The sequence below is a fragment of the Vigna radiata genome, chromosome 8, assembly GCF_000741045.1.
Source record: "Vigna radiata var. radiata cultivar VC1973A chromosome 8, Vradiata_ver6, whole genome shotgun sequence".
NCBI lineage: Eukaryota > Viridiplantae > Streptophyta > Magnoliopsida > Fabales > Fabaceae > Vigna > Vigna radiata.
In genome coordinates, this window is record NC_028358.1 from 29,815,695 (window position 1) to 29,835,546 (window position 19,852).

At 31.5% G+C, this 19,852-nt stretch overlaps 1 protein-coding gene and 1 pseudogene across 2 annotated transcripts; both read left to right on the forward strand.

Moving 5' to 3' along the window:
• Window positions 1-3,663: 3,663 nt before the first annotated feature.
• LOC106770497 lies at window positions 3,664-5,812 on the forward strand (annotated as a pseudogene).
• A 3,309-nt stretch (window positions 5,813-9,121) lies between these two features.
• LOC106771223 (protein sym-1-like) lies at window positions 9,122-13,558 on the forward strand. Of its 2 annotated transcripts, none has more exons than XM_014657161.2 (8): window positions 9,122-9,593; window positions 9,857-9,944; window positions 10,948-11,042; window positions 11,367-11,439; window positions 11,558-11,650; window positions 11,753-11,839; window positions 12,578-12,658; window positions 13,214-13,558. In XM_014657161.2, exons 1-7 carry the CDS (start codon window positions 9,259-9,261, stop codon window positions 12,656-12,658), a joined length of 852 nt encoding a protein of 283 aa, XP_014512647.1. In that variant the 5' UTR covers window positions 9,122-9,258; the 3' UTR covers window positions 13,214-13,558. The 2 variants fall into 2 exon arrangements, with proteins under 2 accessions (XP_014512647.1, XP_014512648.1); XM_014657162.2 differs by having other exon boundaries at window positions 13,288-13,558.
• The last annotated feature ends 6,294 nt before the right edge of the window (window positions 13,559-19,852 follow it).

The following is a 19,852-nucleotide window of genomic DNA, read 5'->3' on the forward strand; positions in this document are numbered from 1 at the left end:
TTGGTACAGAGGCACTGGTAAGCGATTACAGCCTGTCTGTAATCGATTACACGGGCACATAAGTCACAAAGTCCCTCTTCCTCACACAAGCACTTTGATGAAATATCCTAACAAACCCCTAAGCAATTGTTGGTCCTTCAAAACAACCATTAATCTCAAATTCATAATTTAAATTCTAACCAAGTCAGTACCCACCACACACTAGGGAGCCCCCTCTACCAGAGCCAGGGAGCAGCGTTGGACTTTTGGTACAGAGGCACTGGTAAGCGATTACAGCCTGCCTGTAATCGATTACACGGGCACATAAGTCACAAAGTCCCTCTTCCTCACACAAGCACTTGGATGAAATACCCTAACAAACCCCTAAGTAATTGTTGGTCCTTCAAAACAACCATTAATCTCAAATTGATAACTTAAATTCTAATCAAGTCAGTACCCACCACACACTGGGGAACCCCCTCTACCAGAGGTAGGGAGTAGCGTTGGAATTTTGGTAAAGAGGTACTGGTAAGGCTATAATCGCTTACACAGGCACATAAGTCACAAAGTCCCTCTTCCTCACACATGCACTTGGATAAAAAACCACACAAACCCCTAACCAGTTGTTGGTCCTAAAAAAAACCAGTAATCTCAAAATCATAGCTTAAATTCTAACCAAGTCAGTACCCACCACACATTGGGGAACCCTCTCTACTAGAGGAAGGAAGCAACGTTGGACTTTTGGTACACAGGCACTGGTAAGCGATTACAGGCTGTCTGTAATCGATTACACAGGCACTGGTAACCTATTACAACCTGATTGTAATGAATTACACACACAGAAAATCATCTTCAATAATAATTCATGAACAATACTTTAGCGGTATTGATTTCCTTTCATATATCTCTGTACAAGTGTGTAAAAATATTAAATACAATAATTCATTACATTCAACACAAATTTAGGTGTTGTCATTTGCTATAAATTTCCACAAATCTATTAGAATTTGATATACTGTAAATCATTACATTATGTATTCATGTGCTATTAAATAACAATCTAAACCAACAACACATTTATAATTTCCTATAGTAATCCTAAAAGGTGCAGAATTGAAATTCTTCGAACGTTGTCCTCATCTAGGATCCAGTCGCATATATACTTCTTTCTAAACTCAGACAATTCTTCCTTAAATGAACATACATTTTACTTTAGAATAAATGTAAATATATAATGTTATATTTACAAATTCATAAATTTACCTACATTAGTATGATGTGTCCTCATCAGTCCAGGGACACATCAATTCTCAACAACAGCTCCAACAAGGTAATCAATAAACTCACTCCAACAAAAACACAGACAACAAAAGTCGAATATGAGGAATAGTTTAACTGTATTGATTATTAGTCTTAGAGGTTGACATGTACATAAAACCAAAAAATAGACTTTAAATAGTATATTTCTCTACAATGTATATTCATTCCCTATAAAAGAAGAATCTAAACCAAGGAGACATTTCTAATGCTATAGTAATCCAAAATGTTGTAGCGTTTGAATTCTTCGAACGTTGTCGTCGTCCAAGATCCAGTCACATATATACTTCTTCCTAAACGCAGCCAAGTGTTCCTGAAATGAATATATTGGAATTTAGAATCAATGTGAAGACAACGATAATGTAATATTTACGAATGCATAATTTAACCTACACTAGTACAAAAAGTGCATACATAACGCTTTTTTTGTCATAGATAGCGCTTTTTAAGCGCTATCTATTAATAGACATTGTTATATAAGATAATATATACAAACATAACATATATAACCTATTTGTACCTATAAACATGTACTAATTACATGTAAACACCAATCTTCCCTAACTTCAGTGATTTGATTGTCGTGATATTATTGACGTCTGCAACAAGAAAAATACTACAAGAAAGAAAAATAATATAAAATTAGTCAATTACATTTTTACTACAAATTAATTATGACAATGAATATTACTTACATCAGTTGAAATTGTCTCTCCTTCATAGTATGTGATAATTTTCTTCATATATCAAACACAAGTAATATCCACAGTCATTGTCATTGGGTTGTTTTGGACACTAGAAAACCAAATAAACATACCATAACAAATTAACCTAAGCTTAATGAAATAAAAACATCAATCTTTCCTAACTTCAATCCAAAGAACCTGCAATTATAGAAAGCACAATGATATGTTGATACTGGCACAATTATAAAAAACTCCAAATTTCCCTAACTTTAATCTAAGGAACATGCAATTATAGAAATCACAAAAAAAAAAATGTTATAAAACCCAATAAGAAAAAAATTACCTCATAAAATTTCTTTGGTTTTAAATAGTTTGTGAAGAAACTTATTTTTTTTTTAAAATATCATAGAATAAAGAGCCTAAACAAACCTAATTCTTTTATGTAAACTATATATTCAATTAATTATTATGTGAAAATTGCTGCAGACTATGATAACCAAGCACTTAATTACCATAAAATAATGTATCTAATATTTCATGTACATACCTCTACCAAAAACGATATATTTTTATTAAGAGAAACATGAGATATTGAAAAATAATTTTATAATTATATTATTTAAGTATGAAAGTGTACATTCTAGAATATAATCTTTGTATTATGGAATGTATAATTTTTATATTTTAAATTATATATTCTAAAACTTAAAATGAAAAAAGAAGAAGGTAAAATTAGGATTTTTAAGTGTGCAATGCATAAAGAAATTATGAAAACACAGGAAGAATCTTTAACTTTAAGCATGTATAAAAGATTATGTTAGCTTACTTTTCTTTCCAACTCCCATAATCTAATTCACATGCTTCTCCATCACTCTACTCAATTATGATGTTCAAGGTTCATACTCTGTTTTCCATGGATGTTCACCTTCAGCTACACTAAATAACGTGAAAAATCTTGTCAGAAATTTTGGTCCAGCACAACGAATAACACAAAACTTGAAACACAAATAAAAGAAGGTATAGAGACGGGGCTCAGCTTTTTCAATGCTTGAAAAATGTTGCATCTGTTTGATAAAATTTTCTGCATATGAATGAGTGAAGCCATTGTTCCCTGAAATTGTTGAGACAATAAACACTTTTTTTCCAATGACGAAAAAAGTAATCACGAAAGTAATAATAACTACAAAATACAACGTCTACTACAACATCAACGACAACCAACCCAGCCAAGGTCGAAAATGATAAATGCAGATGAAATTAAAGTGGTAATACAAAACAATTATACATAATATCCTTGTAGTCATGCCACATTACAGTCTTATAGCAAATGCATTATGGTTATGAGTTATGAAGCACGATACACAATGATTAAAGGATGATAACTCTGGTCAGATCGATGTAGTAAACTGTGGTGAAGAGGCAGGTAGCAAATATCAGGGAAAACACAAACAGTTGAAATTTATCACAATCAATTTATAAAACAATGTTCCAAAACAACTAACAAAACATAAAACTTCAAAATCTACTTACATTGCTTTTACATGGAACCATTTTCAGTTGTTCTAATTCAGTTAATCAAATATTAACCTAACATAAAATACAAAAGGAGATAATATTAACTTCAATACAGTTGCTAAAAAGAAATCTATCGGTCATAAAATACGATAACCAATAACAGAGGACATTCAAGTACTCGTGAATACAACAAAAAACCTACCTAGAAAGTGTGGGAATACGTTTTACCTTTCGATTATAAACCAATAAACGATGCACATATACTGAACAACAAAAAAACCTATCCTTTCACAGTTCTTCACCACCGCACCCAACACCTATAGGAAAAATAAACGCAAAATAAAGGCAACGAACACAACAACTAAACGCACAATAAAGATATCGAAAAAACCTCTCTTTCGACAAAACACTCCAACGGTTGCACAAAGCCAAACTTCCCCTCACCCTCAACAATGGCGGATAGAGAAACGTCGACCCAACCACAAAGAAAAGGGGACTTCGATAGAGCTTGCGAGAGACTGATGATCGATAGAGCTTGCGTGAAATGGCTTTGTTTTTTATAGAGAGCACTCGGCGTTTTTTGAGAGAGATTTTCGGAGAGAGCACTCAGCGTTTTTTGAGAGAGAGCACTGAAGGGGAGAATAGAGAATAGATCCTAAAGCGCCAACAAGTTTCACTGTCCTAAATTCTTCCAATAATACCCTTTAACTTAAATTATATCTATTTTAAAAATTCAATTAAGACAACCAATGAGACCACGCCAGCTGTCGTTGGCAAATCGTTGTCAAATTCCCATTGTCAAAGAAACATTTTCCTTTCTTGTACAGTCCTAGACACAGCTTCCTGTCACCCTTTACCCTCTTCATCCAACGCCTATGGAAGAAACCCACCGTTTCGCCCCAAACCCGTTTGGAGGACAGAGTACGAGACCCCCACCTCGACAAACTCATGACTCACCTCAAAAGACTTTACCTTGTCCTCGAAATCCACCACCTCATGTCCACACGCAAGCACGCTCCTTTCGTTTTCCTCACACTCATGTTCCGTGGGAGAAACATCCTCGGACTCGATGTTCCTGTGGGCTCCTTCCTCCACAAATATCTCACGTGTTCCACGTGTTTGTCCACCCTCTCAGGAGGAACACGAGCTGCAGGGTCACGAAAAAGATGAAAGAGTTGATCTTGCTTGAAGGGGTGGTTGTGAGGCAGCAGGAGATTGAGGCTGTGAAGGGGGTGAAGAAGTTGCCAATGATGTCTGTGAATGACACTCTTCGTTTGCACGCTTAGCGGATGATCAAGAGGGAATTGGGTCTCCCTCAGGATATCAGAGATTCCATTCTTGGGAAATTCAGTGGGGATTTTAAATTGGTTGGTTTGGAGGATGTGAAATTGGTTGACTGGGATGCAGAATTGGGATTGGCTGAGGTTGAGAAATGGAGTGAGAAAGAGTACATAGAGAAATGGTTGAGTGAGTTTGAGACCAAGTTTGCATTTCCTATTGGTTTCCCAACTGGGTTTAAGATTGAGAGAGGGTTTAGAGAGAAGTTGAAGAATTGGCAAAGGCTTTCATACACTAAGCCTTATGAACGGAAGGAGGTTGTTAGGGTGAGGACATGTAGAGGGATTGAACGGTATGAGAAGAGCGTTGTGGCTGTTCTTCATGACCTATTGAGCTTTAATGTGCAGAAAATGGTTGAGGTTGATCAATTGGTTCATTTTCGTGGAGACTTAGGTATTGAAGTTAATGTGCGTGAGTTGTTGCTAAGGCACCCTGGTATATTTTACATATCAACTAAAGGGAAGACTCTAACTATTTTTCTTAGGGAAGCATATCGTAAAAGGGATTTGATTACCGAATCACGTGCATGAAGCACGTAAGAATATGTTGGATCTTGTTCTGTTAGGGAGCAGGAAAACCAGAAAATTTTTGGCTGGTGATGAGACTAAGGAAGATAATGTTGTAGTCTGTGAAGTGAATGATGAAGGTGAAAGACAAAGAGATTTAGTTTGATGGTTGTTTTTACTTGTTTCCATTCTGTATCTGCAATGGTTTACTTTGCCCTCAGCTATTATAATTTGGACTTGGAGATTGTGTGCTTTGTTAGGCTGGTTTTATTTTCATGTAGGGTTTTTTTTGTTGTTGTTATTTAGATCATATGTTTAATGAACATATATATAATTTATCTTTATGTTACTTTACGTCAGGGCATGTTATTTTTTTAATATAATTTAGTTTTTTTTTTTTACGTAAATAGGTAAAAAGGAGAGACATTTTATGTATATGGACAAAAATTTAAAATTTACGTATTTAGGCAAATCGTGGGTCTGAAATAATTTCAAATGAAGAAATTGTGTCTCCTATATGACTTCACCTTAACACATGAGTTAAAGGTAAAGTTGTATATTCCTAAAACGATTTTAGGTCCTTGTAATCGATTACACAATGTTGAACTCATGTATGGGCACTAGTTCACCTATAATTGATTACACATTTGTCGTAATCGATTACCAATAGTGTAAATGGACAAAAACTCTCTCGTAATTAGGGATGGCAAAAAAATCCGCGTCTGTGGATATCTGCGGATAAAACCCGTAACGAGTAGCGTGTATTTTAATATCCGCTTCTAAACGGGTCGGGTACGGGTATTATACTATCCGTACCCGCGGATATCCGCTACCCGCAAAAAATAAAATAAAAATTAATTTAATTTAACTAATTTTAATTAATCCCCTCTGTTATCTAATACCACCTTCATCTCACGTTTTTTTTTTTTTTTTTTTTTTGAGTTACATTCAAGCACATCTCCATTTTTCCTTTCTCTCCAACACAAATTTCCTTTTCTTTCCAACACAGATCTGCCTGGCAAAATACTGAACCATGTAGTAGCAACCGGTCATACAAGGGAACCACCATTCGCGTCAAAGGTAGTTTCCCTTTCTTCATCTCCAACACAGATATGTGTTCAGTATTTTGCATTTCAGTCATCAAAGGTGGTTCCTTTTCTTCATCTCCAACACATATCTGCCATTTTTACTTCATTTTCACTGATAAAAGCCCTTTTCACCGTTTAAATCTATCTTCTCACCGATTAGAGTCATCTTCACCGATTGTTCTTCTTTTTCTTCCGATTAAAAGCTTATCCACCATTTATTCTTTAATATCCACCGTTCCATCACTCACTCGAACCGATTAATCAGTTCATATTGTGTTTTTCCCCATTTCTAGGGTTTCTATGAGTTTAGAGAGGTGAGAAGAAGGAGCTTCCTTTTGCGGGTTTGGATGAGGGAAGAAGAAAACGTTGGCGGCATTGTTGACGACAAGTGGGGATTCCGAGCAGAGGCGACGCGAACACGGTGGCAGGTTTTTATTTTTGCTTTCGGCCAACCACGGTGAGGCACGTCGGCGCCGGTAAGGAGAAGAGCAAGGTCGGCCGCATACGGAGATGAAGAAGAGACGTAAGTTGTCTTTTCATTTCTGGATGAAGAAAATGAGAAACCCTAATTTGATTTGAACAAAAAAAGTGGGCCTTAGCTTGGACCAATACTCACTGGCAGTACTCCCACAAATTTATTGTTGCACCCCTAAACTCATGGCTTGAACTGTAAAAGCACTGCTGGTTTTTGATTTTTTTTTTCGGGTATCCGCGGGTTTTAAAATATTCGCAGGTATTTTTTAAGCGGGTAGCGGGTCGGGTAACAGGTAGAATTTTATTTGGCGGGTCAGGTTGCGGGTAGGCACTATCCGTGCCCGACTTGACCCATTGTCATCCCTACTCGTAATCGATTATAGCAAGATTGTAATTGATTACCAATAGTGTAATTCGAGAAAAACTCTCTGGTATTCAATTACAGACCTCTAGTAATTGATTACTAGAGAGTTTTAGTGTTAAAACAAAGTTTTTTTGTTTATGACCATACAATTTTTTTTGTTCATGACCATGTATGTAAATTATATCTGTTGATTACATTGGTATAGTTATTTACCATATATGTATGTTATTTTTTGTTTAATTATTTTAATGTCATTCTAAAGACAATGTTGATTAGAACCGTAAAAACAAATTAAAACCGTAAAAGAAAATTTATAAATAATAATGATATTATTTTATTAATTGATGAAGGGATTACAAAAAGGTAAGATTAAAGAAAAAACTATTGACGATATGGACATATCCCCCTATGATGACCTTCATTGTGGCACTAGCTAAGAGCATTTTTTTGGTTGGTCTTAGGTGGATTCATCCATCTCGTTACAGATTCTAGTCGTAGTTGGTCTTCCAAATGTCTCATGTCGCGTTTGAGGATCTGATATGAAGTTTGGATCAATATATGTAGACCAATAATCTTCATTTTGGATGGGGTGAAATTGTACTTCGTATGCCCTGTAAATGTTATGAAGATTATACACTGGATCGATATATTAGGTTAGTGGTATATGGGAATATGCACAAATGACAATGACATGATGACATGCGAGTAGCTTGGAAGTGACCACAATTCATTTAGTCTGACATCAAATTCAAAATTTTCATGATTGTATTGATAAACATGACAAAATGCGGATTGTTGTTGATATTTCGAATAATATGAGTGATTTCTTCTAGATATTGGTGGTCTTCTTGTAGCATGTAATGTGCTTTTAAGCGTCGTTCAACAAATCATGATTGTGTCCTCTCAAATGTTGTTTTGATCAGAGCACAAATTGGTAATGAACGTGTTCCCTTTGGAACGAAGTTCATGATTTAACAAGATTAATGGTCATATGTCCATATCTTCTGCCTTCATCAAAAGCCCGAGACCATTTTTTAATGGAATTTTATCTATCCAAGCTACTTGTTGGGGGAATTGGTATCTCATTGCAGCAAGCTTTGTCGTCATAGTGTTGCTTGACCTCTTAAGCTGCAACTAGATAATAAAATTAAAATTAAAATTTGAAGACTTTTGTGTACAAAGTTTAAATTGAAAATTGGTAGTAAAATTTATTTAAATAGTACCTAAATTGATGAATTGTCGTTTGATTTCCTTATTCTTGAATTTGTTATTGAAGTTGGAGGCTAGATGATGTTATGCAATAAATGGAGTTTAAACCATCTTATAATCTTAAGGATGATAGGATATCTTTCCCTTTGTTAATGATAATGTAATTATTTTGTTGAGGGATAACATGTTCTCGAAGTAGTTGAAAGAATCATATCAATGTCTATTTTTGTCAACCTAATTGATTGTGATGAACAAAGTTTTATAATATTTATCCGTTAGAAAGATTTTATCTTTAGAGAATAAATTTACAATATTTGAATCCTTACCCAAACCAAGTAGTATTTCATATAAAATACTCATTTCATAATTACTTTTAGTCTCATATATCCTAACTAACTCTTTTTTAGTAACTCGATGGCGAATGTTGATAAAAATCTTTCTCCTTCTAGTAATAAAAACATACAAAATTAGAGTTCAAAGAATTGAAATAAAATAAACATGATAAGTATTTTAAACAATAATAAAAGTTTAACCATTAATCAAAATAAATTGAGAGTTTTCCATATTTAAAAAGTTATTTTTTAATAATTATATATTAGCAAGAAGAATGAAGTAAACTCTAAGGAATATACGGTAATATTTTTAATTTTTCTTTGCAGAGCATTGGGTTTGTCGTTTCCCCTGAACATAGAACTTGTTTAACCCTGCCACCAAAGTGGTGAGGTAGTGGGAGAGTGCAGCGTTTTGGTATCCATCGTTTCAGAGCGCAAACTGGAAAGAAAATGGTGTATGGAGCATTGTGCGCCCACGCACACAAATTCCCACTCGCTTACCGTGCCCTTAACCTCAACCTCTGTCGTCAACATGCCACGCGCCTTCACTTTCACACTCGCTCTTTGCTCCTCTCTCACCCTTTCAACTTCAATCACACCGCCACCCCCTTCAAACCCTCCCTCCTCCGCATCCGCAATTCCCGCCTCTTTTCCCTCTCCGACGGAGGCTCAGGTGGAAACGGCGCTCGTGGCAGCGGTGGCTCCAACGGTCCGAATTCCGGTGGCTCTGGCGGTTCGAATTCCGGCGGCGGCAATGAAGGACATAAGTGGTCCTTGTTATCATGGTAAACAAATATAACATGCAACCTTATGTATAATGTGCCTTTGTTTTTGTCTAAGGTTACTGATGTCTTGTTTGGATAATAAGCTCATATAGAACAATAAAATGATAATAATCATTTATTAAATGTGTTTATTTCAGTTTTTTTTCTTTTATACGTGTTTGCCGAGAAGATTTTAACTTGTTTGCTCTGTATGAGAGAAACACTTGATTTTTTGTCTGAATAATATAGCTTTCTTTTGAAAATGTAACATGGTTTTACTTCAGGTACTTGGCTCTTCTTGAAAAATACCCTGTTGCGGTGAAAGCTCTGACTTCTGCACTTTTGAATCTAACTGGTGATTTGATTTGCCAGGTATTACACTATTGTTCCCCTTTCTCTTTCAATAGTTTTGGTTATATTTCATTAATGTTTCAAAATGTATGATATACATAGAGACACTTTTTGCATAGAATAGAGTAGTGTTTTGTGCTGTCTGGACATGGTTTGACTGCTCTGCTTTATGATAATTTGCCACCTTGTTGTCTGTGGACAAACATGCAAGGTTTGCCCGAGAATTTAAAAAGTTAGGGGAGATGAAATTATGCTCAAATTCGCGGATTCGTGTTTTGAAAAAGGATGCGATGACATGAATGAAGATTACGGAACTGGCACATAAAGAAATCTAAGCAGCACCAAATTTGAGTAGTTTATTTATAACATTTATGAAGATTTTACCATAAACTCAAATTGGCAGTTAGAAAATATTTTGAACATTGAGTTTCGGCTACAATAAAAGAAAGTGATGTCTTGATGGCTGGGTTGGACTATTAAGTTATTAATGTATTGCTTTAGACTCCAAATGGAAAATGAAGACCGAGAAGATTATTAGAGGGTGAGGTGGAAGAGATGTAGGCATCGAGAAATCTGAAGTCTAAGTAGTGCAATGTTACTACTATTTACCTTCCAATTAGAAGCAAAAATGGTTAGACCGATGATGTCATTTGCTAAATTTATTAACAGAGGTTATTGTCACACAGACTGATAGAGTCAGATGATATATGCTTGCAAGTTGCAATATGTTATGCTCTGAAATCAACAAGAACTGGTCTAGTGGTCGCCCTACTTTGTGCCTCTGTCTTAGAGTAAATTGATTTTTTTTTTTTTTTAATTTTGTTTTTGAAATTTATCTCTTGCCTTTCGAGGCATTTCGGGTCTATTCTCATTACTAATGGTATCAAGCTTTATTTGTCATTACCTTTTATATGGATTCTAAAAGGATTACTTTTTTGGTCAATCCTTAATTTACATTTTATAGCATTGCTTGCCTATGCTTTCATTCATATATGTTAATTTTTTATAATCTTATTTTTTACAGCTTGCAATAGATCAAGTGCAGTCACTGGACTTGAAGAGGACATTTGTCTTCACTTTTCTCGGTTTTACTTTAGTGGGTCCAACATTACATTTTTGGTAATTCCCTGGAACCTATGTTGGTATGCCTGGAAAGTAGACTCTTTGTATAGCCTAATAAATATGAATTTGTGACGTACTTTAAATAATATAATGACATCGCAACCCAACAACAGTAGTAATAAGTGCAATATGTTGTTAGGTCCTTGGTGTAGGTTTTTTTTAATAATGTTAATCCATCGAGATTGATTTCTAATATTTGTGGTGTCTATCTTTAGGAAATTTTCCACCATGGTCACATGAGTTTGGATAAAGGCTCATTAATTTGTCAAGTCTGTCTCATTCCGTTGCTCTTCCTGACATATTTTTATTTTTAATTTATAGGTATTTGTATCTGAGTAAATTGGTTACACTTCCTGGAGCATCAGGTGCATTTTTGCGGCTTGTACTTGATCAGGTGAGATATTTCTAGTGGTCCTCCAATACACTCCCTGCTCCACATCGTGTCAGTTATTAATTAATTTTGTGCTTCTGTGTGATGGTTTAATTTTGAATGTTATGAAATCTTTTCGCAGTTCTTATTTTCTCCCATATTCATTGGAGTTTTCTTAGCTACATTGGTGACACTTGAGGGAAATCCATCACAAGCTGTACCAAAGCTAAAACAGGTGTGTTTAACTTACCCGCTTTTGTTAAAACGTATTCAAAGACTGGTTATCAGTGTTGTCATGTTTATTAGTGTATATTCATCTACAAATTTCATTTTGTAGGAGTGGTTCTCTGCAGTTCAAGCTAACTGGAAACTATGGATACCTTTTCAATTTCTCAACTTCAGATTTGTTCCACAACAATTTCAGGTTAGACTGGTAGACTCATGTACGCACACGGGGATTTTACTTCAACATAAATCTGCTCACCACTCTGATACATGTTGGCATTTTAATATTGAAGATCAATGTTTAATTTGACTTCACCAATGCTTAATTTTCTTTCTTGAAATTCATTTAAACGAACCGGGATTTTATTTAGTCAATTAGTCCTCGTGGAAATTCATAGTTCTTGAAAAAAGAATTTTCTTTTGATCTTTCAATATATACTCTTTCATACTACCTTCTAATCCTTTTTTAGCTGAACAAAAACAGAAAAATGAACATAATGAAGGAACCTTTTATTAACATTTCCGTCTTCATTTTGCAACATGTTTGCATCTTTTTGGTCCCTTGTTTTCAAGTATTATATCATAAGCAAATGTGCCATTTGGCTTTCTTAGTCGGTTGACAAGGCTTCCCAGTTGTTCGCAGTTCATTGTTCCATTTTTTTATGTAAAGCAAACATTTACATTCACACGCATATACTCTTTACTCAAAGTTGATATTGAGAAGTTCTCAAATGCCTAAAATCAGTGGAATGGAGCCATCTTTGGTTATGCTTGCTGACATTTCAGATCGATATTTTTCAACTTAACCTACCAGATTGTATTTGCTGTTGATAGTATTCCTTGGCAATAGAATCTAATGCTTTCTTCAATGTTCTTATATTTGTTTCTCCATTTTATCAATGTTATTGTAGTTTAAAGTAAATGGACATAATTTCAGGTCCTTGCTGCTAATGTTATTGCTTTGGCTTGGAATGTCATTCTCTCATTTAAGGCACACAAAGAGGTTCTTCCAAAATAGGTAAGCTTTATGTTCCTTGAATGCACAAGACCTAATTTTTAGTAACTAGCCTTTTGACCTTAGGAATTGAAATATACTCGAACTTGAGGGAAGAAGAAATTCCTAGGATCTTTCCTAAGAATAGCTTCATCATTAAGTAGTTGCAAAGGTTTTCTGTAATTAAAAGTGAAAATACAATATTCTTCAAATGATCACTGGCAATTATAAAGTTACTCATGAAGTAGTTGCAAAGGTTTTCTGTAATTAAAAGTGAAAATACAATATTTTTCAAATGACCATTTTCAGTATAAAGTTACTCATTACTTTGATATCTTTTAAGTAGTGAACTTATATACTCTAAATTGGCCTCACAAAATCGACTTCGGCTTGTAAGGTGAGGTTTGTACTCACTTATATATTCTAAATTGGCTTTATCTTTGGTCGATGTAGAACTTCTAACAATATCTAACCTTCACCTCCAACGAAGAATAATTAGGACACTTGAAAAAAAAAAGCACAATAGTTATCGTGAGTGATTCAATATGTATTGCCTAACAAAAACCATCTTTTAATCAGGTGATGTACATCAAGATCCTATTATCATGGACATATAATGCTGACACTGTACTTTCAATCTATTTATTTTACAGCTTGGTAAGGAGTGCACAATGCTGTTGTAACTGCATGATAGTTGACAATATTAATCAGTTTATGTCCGTTGATAGTATGAACTTGAAAGGAAGCTGCATGAGATATATGTTAGTTTTTAAATGTTTTGGTAATTTACATGAACATGAAGACTTGCACTTGTATCTCTTGGAAATTTTGTTTGGTCATACAGGAGCTTCTTGTTGTTTGGCTTGACTGTAATTTTTATAACTATGTTTTGGTCTATGCTAAATATTGATTGCTTATTGATTCTTTAGGTTTTTAAACTTTTTCTATTTTTATATTTGACCATTCCATTATTTATTATTACCAAAAGTATTCAAATTTTTAATCTTTTATGAAAATATTTGTGGGTTTTATGATGAATTTAGAATAGAAAATCACTGTAAAAGTTTGGAAGCATAACATTTAGTAGAAATGGTAATTTTTTGAAGTGTTTCATCGGCGTTATGTTTACGGTTCAAATAGGAAATATTATAGTTGGTTCTTTCTTCGTGCACCTTTATGATGGTTATTGGGCTGTTTCTTCATGTACCATAAATTTTTTTTCCTGCACTCCCATACAGCTGACTCAATTATTTTTAACTAAAATTATAATAAAAAGATAAAAGTTACATTTGCACTTCTATTTTTTTTAATGTATTTTACAATATATTTTTACATCCAGAAATATTTTGGAATATATATTTTAAAATATATTAAAAAAATATATTTTGAATTGCATAAGATAAGAATAAACAGAAAATGTGTACACCTCTCAAATTAGAGTTTTTAATGCATTTTAATAAATGAAGGTGCGGAAGAGGAAAAAGAGATGCAAAAAGAAATTTTCTGATTACTAAATGCAGCTTATAGTGAAAAGATTAAAATACTCTTCATTCTGTGCCACGCAATGTTGGTCACAATTGCTGTCATTGCCATGCTTATTGCCTCGGCATTTTCATCTTAACAATGGTTTTTAAGTAACTAATATGAAAATTTTAGTTTCTATATAAGTGGAATTTACATCAATTGTATAATATTCAAAATAATTTATATAAATAAATCTCTTTCGTACTAGGGTTATTTAAAAATAAAATAAAATTTTAGAATAATCAAACTCCTTGAACTATTATTTGTAAGGAGGATTTTGGGATAATGGGTTGACCTAGTACTTCCAAGATCGATTTCTACATTATTAAAATAACGTTTGACCGATGAAACTCACTACTCTAACACAAATTAGTCTCTGATTATTATTATTAGGGTTAAATATGTTTTTAGTCCCTATATTTTGGTACAATTTTGGTTTTAGTCCCTCTTTCAAACTAAGGTACAATTTAGTCCTTCAACTTTAGAAAACTCTGGTTTTAGTTCCTTTTACCAAATTTTTTTAACTTTATTTGCTATTTGAAGCACGTTTCATTATAGCATTTGGATTGTTTACACTGTTTGACACATTTTTGCTTCAATGTTAACTGAGAAATGCGTTTAAAACAGCAAATAAAGTTAAAAAAATTTGGTAAAAAGGACTAAAACCAGAGTTTTCTAAAGTTGAAGGACTAAATTGTACTTTAGTTTGAAAGATGGACTAAAACCAAAATCGCTCCAAAGTATAGAGGCTAAAAAGATATTTAACGCTTATTATTATTATTAACTTTGAAATATTGTATGGACAATGTCTACAAAAAGAATTAAAATCTTTTAATTGTTTTCACTAGTGACCATTTTTAAAATAGTAAAAACAAATTCACAATCTATATTATGAAACTACGTAAAAGAAATACTATACAGAATTCTTAATAAATATTTCAGAATATGAATGATAATTTTATTATTATAGATATACTGTGATAAAAAGAATTGGACTAGATTAGAATGAGCATACTCCTTTTCTCTCTAGTCATAGTCCAATGTGAACCCATACTTTCTATGTAATTGGGCTTGACTGGTCGGGTCATTATTTTTGCATGTTACCTTGTCATTGCCACTTCCTTGTTATTCTTGTCTCTTGCCTTGTTATTATCCTAATTTGTACGTGGATTAAGAACAAAATATGTTTTGTATTGAAAAATTTAAAAGTTATTTTTTTCATAAAAAAAGGTTAGATGGTATTAGAAGAAAATTATCAATTATAAACAAAATTAGACTCAATCGAGTATAAAATAAATTATTGAAAAACAATTAAATATAAGTAAACCATTTTTAATAAAATATTTATACATTATTTATTGTTAATTAAATATAATATCAAAGATGAAATTGTGATAATAAAGCAATATATCATATTAAATACATATCTTTAAAGGATATTATTAGTAACTAATAAATACAGATGTTTTAATTACTCAATTATTAAGGAACAAATATAGATATTGTTTCCATTTTCAAGTACCTACAGCGTATTATTAATAATTTATATTCGATACGAGAAAATAAAAATTTAACCTTGAGAAGTAAAAATCGACTTTAATTAGTTAATAGTATCATATTTATGTCGCATGTCCAAAACCATGATGCTAAATTATTAACGTTGGTTTTTGAAGGCCAATTCTTATTAGCATTAGCATCGGTAATTTTTAAATTATTTAAGAACTTCAATACTGATAAGAAAGTAGATAAAAATATTAATATAGACAAAGACAAGAAAAAAAGTTGAATATTAACGAATACAAAATTAATTTTTTTAAATTAATTTTTATAAAATCTATATAAAAGAGTTAATCAAATAAAATAATAATAGATAAAGAAGATAAGGATAATAAATTAAAGAAACAAAATTGGAAAAAAAATAAAACAATAGTAAAGAAACAACTTGATTCTATTATTTTTCCATAATATGGTTCATAATTGATTTTTAAAGAAAAAAAATTAATTTTTGTATTAAATTTTAAATTAATTAATGTAAATTCTTAATTAATTTTTATATGCTTCTACTTTTAACTAAATTATGTTCTCACTTAAGCAAAATACATTATCAATTAAATAATATTATGCCTAATTATGTTTACTCTTTAACTAAAATACATTCTCAATTAAGAAAAAGAATTTTTTAGATTAATTATAGTAAATCTCATTATTAACTAAAGTACATTTTCAATTAAAAACAAAAATTTTTAGATTAATCATAATAAATTTAACCAAAATACATTATCAATTAAATAATACTATCCCTAATCATGTACATAATTTAATCACTTCATCGAATAAAAAGCTAATTAAACAAAGTATAGTCTCAATTAATCTTTGTTAAAAAGTTTACATGTAACCAAATTATATAGTCTCAATTATCAACAAAAGCCTATTTAATTAGATGAAAATTTATAAATTTAATCAAAGTATGGTCTCAATTAAAATTGAAAACATTTGACTTATATGCTTGTTATATTATATAGATTAACATTGTGCTAATTTACTAGAATGTAAAACTAAATACTTTTATTTTTCGTGTTATCTTTAAGGTTTTATGAAGTTTTGATCAACTTATTTTCACACCATCACAAACTTATCTTTACCAACAATTTCAAAGTTCATGTCACGAGCTCAATAATTCTAATTATACCAAATTCTAATTAAAAATAATTATGTAAGAACATAAATTTGCACTCAACAAATACTAACTTAAATATAAAAACAAAAAAAAAAAATTAAAATTAGTATAAATATTATTTATTTTGGTCAACACTAACATTATTTATTTTAGTTAGCCTCGATTTACTCTTCTTAGTCTAAAACTAACATAAAAATTTATACTTTTTTAAAAATCAAAAAATATTTTGTGTCATCACAGTTTCTTAAGCCAACTCTATTAGCTTTAAATTTTAAGAAAACTCTATTAGCATTGTATTAGTGTTGACCAAGCCAATATCAATCCAAAAATATTAACATAAATATTTATTTACTAAAATAATTAAAAATAATTTTATGATTTTAGTTTTTTTTTAAATAATCTTTTATGTTGCGTTAAAGTAGACTTATTAGTGTCTAACATTATTTATGTTAAAGTGACATTAACACAATTATTTATTTATTAAAAAGATTAAAAATAATTTTTAAATAATTTTTTAAATTAATCTCTTAAGTTATATTAAAGTCAATTAAGTAGAGTCTAATAGGCTAGTCTGATACAATCTTTTTTTAAATAATATGTAATATGCCGTTTGTCATAAATAAACTTTAACGTAGTTAAAAAATAGGAATCAAAACCAATTTTTTAAAAATATAGAAACCAAACAATGTAAAAGTTTTGACCAAGACTATTTCCAAATTTTACGTAATACCTCAAAAACAAAAAATATATTTTTCTCTAATAAAAAAAAGTAAGTTATAACTTGTAATATTATCTTAATGTGAGTCTTCTTATTCCAAATTTCTCACCAAAAAATATTATTCCTAAATAAAATTATATTACCATACATTTAAATAACAATAATTCAATAATTTCTACATAATTTATTTTGATCTTATTCTCACCCTTCGCTTATTAGTTCCTCCTGAAGATATATTCATAAAACATTTTACCAATACCATAAGATAATATTCAATTAGGTACACATCACTATTAATTTATGTTTCTTTTTTTATTTTGCATGACATGATGGTTGCGATCCATCTTTGGAAAATAATGCACGTAAGGAATAATAAATGCATATAATAAGCATGCATGATTGAGTAATGTATATTATTTGATGTTGGTGATGATTCTAATGGTGAAATAATATAAATAATTAGCAATTAATTTAGCATATAAGCCTGGCATAAAACGACAGACATGCTCATTCTCAATTGATAATAATGAAGTTAGATCCGAATATGTAGGCTCATGCACTCTAATGTAGCTTGACGTATTAGAATTGAAAAATATTAAAATCAAGAAAAAGGACACAATAGGACTGTGCAACGTTGACCTAACGTGTTCAACTTGCACTTCAAATTTCTCTTAGACCTAATTCACACACAAATTGTTGTTGGCTACTAAAATATTGTTTACACGTATATAAGCTTGTTTTGTTTGACTTTTGACTGTGCATTAAAGAAAACTTTGATGAAATGCATGTATAATTTAGTAGTGAGAGCTAAGAAAATGATATTATGATAAGAAATTTAAAGTAAAATGGTTTAACGAAAGTGCTATCTCTACAAATTTTAGGCCGTATAACAACGTTTTACCAGGCCATGAATAAAGTGAAACATGTTAAAGATTACATGTAAATTCAACTAATAAACAAACAACATGGTTAGCTATTTTGAAGGAACAAATGGGAACTGAAATTTCTAAGCAGGAAAAAGATTATTTTTGGGTATGAGAAGATGAAGATTCAGATAGTTTTATTGCTAGGTTAGCTCATAGAAAATTGCAACAAACAATTATGCTTGATAAAGTTAATAACATTTTTGTCTAGAAAATTATATTGAACAAAGTTATTACACGAGATAATTCAGGAAAAAAAAAAGGATTACATATAACTCATTAATGTAAGACTTGGTAAAACAAATTTTTTATGACAAATATTTTAGTATCATAGTTGCGGTAGTCATAGAAATTTTATTTTTTCCTATGATGCCACGAAAACCTGTCATTATAAGTTAAACTTTATGAGAGGTAAACGAATAAATGACATAGTAAGTTGATCTAACTATAATAGCTTTTGAAAAACCTGTCATAGTATGTTCAATTTACTATGACATTTTTTATCACCTACCATAGTAATCTAACTTCATATGACATTTTTTTATCACTTATCATAGTAAGTGTAACTTATAATATATATTTGGAGACCTGTCATATTAAATTAGATTTTTTTTTTTTATTTCAGATTCACTTCATTTTGTCATTTTCCTCTCCATTCAATTTTCTTGTAAATCCCAAAACGATTCATATCACCATACTAAACAATTCCCAAGCAAATCAATTCATACATTAAGTTGTCTAAACATTACATTATATATATACCGACAACCTTTACAACTACTACAAAGTATTATAAACCTAAGATATTAAGTTACACTACTACAAAATTATGCATAGTCAACGCTTTAGTTTCTCATAGACAACACTTGTTGTTTATTAATAGACAATGCTTCTAAAAAAAGCGATGTCTATTGACAAAGACCAATAGACAACACTTATCTGAAAAAGAATAGTCTATTGACAACCACCAATAGATATCGCTTATTTGGAAAAGCATTGTCTATTGATGGTTGTCAATAAATAACACTTTTTCAAATAAACATTGTCTATTGGTCCAGTTTATTTTAAATAATTTATTTAAATGTATGTTTTCTATTAAAGAAGATGCAAAAAACCTTAAATGACACATTGGCAAAAGAAAGTGCAATAATCTTCTTCGGCACCTAGCTGATTCACCACAATGAAAGAAGATCGATGAAATATTTCCTGAATTTGGTGCAGATCTAAGAAACTTAAGACTTGCACTTGCAACTAATGGTATGAATCCTTATGAGAACTTAAAGTAGCAAACATAATTCATGGCCATTTATGTTGATGATATAAAATCTTTCTACTTTGTTGTGCATGAAGAGGAAATATGTGATGTTGTCCATGAT

Coding starts and splice junctions, on each gene's coding strand:
- LOC106771223 (XM_014657161.2), top strand. CDS start 9,259: ATGGTGTATGGAGCATTGTGCGCCCACGCACACAAATTCCCACTCGCT. Junction 11,043..11,366: donor GGTCCAACATTACATTTTTG/GTAATTCCCTGG, acceptor TTTAATTTATAG/GTATTTGTATCTGAGTAAAT. Junction 11,651..11,752: donor CTGTACCAAAGCTAAAACAG/GTGTGTTTAACT, acceptor TTCATTTTGTAG/GAGTGGTTCTCTGCAGTTCA.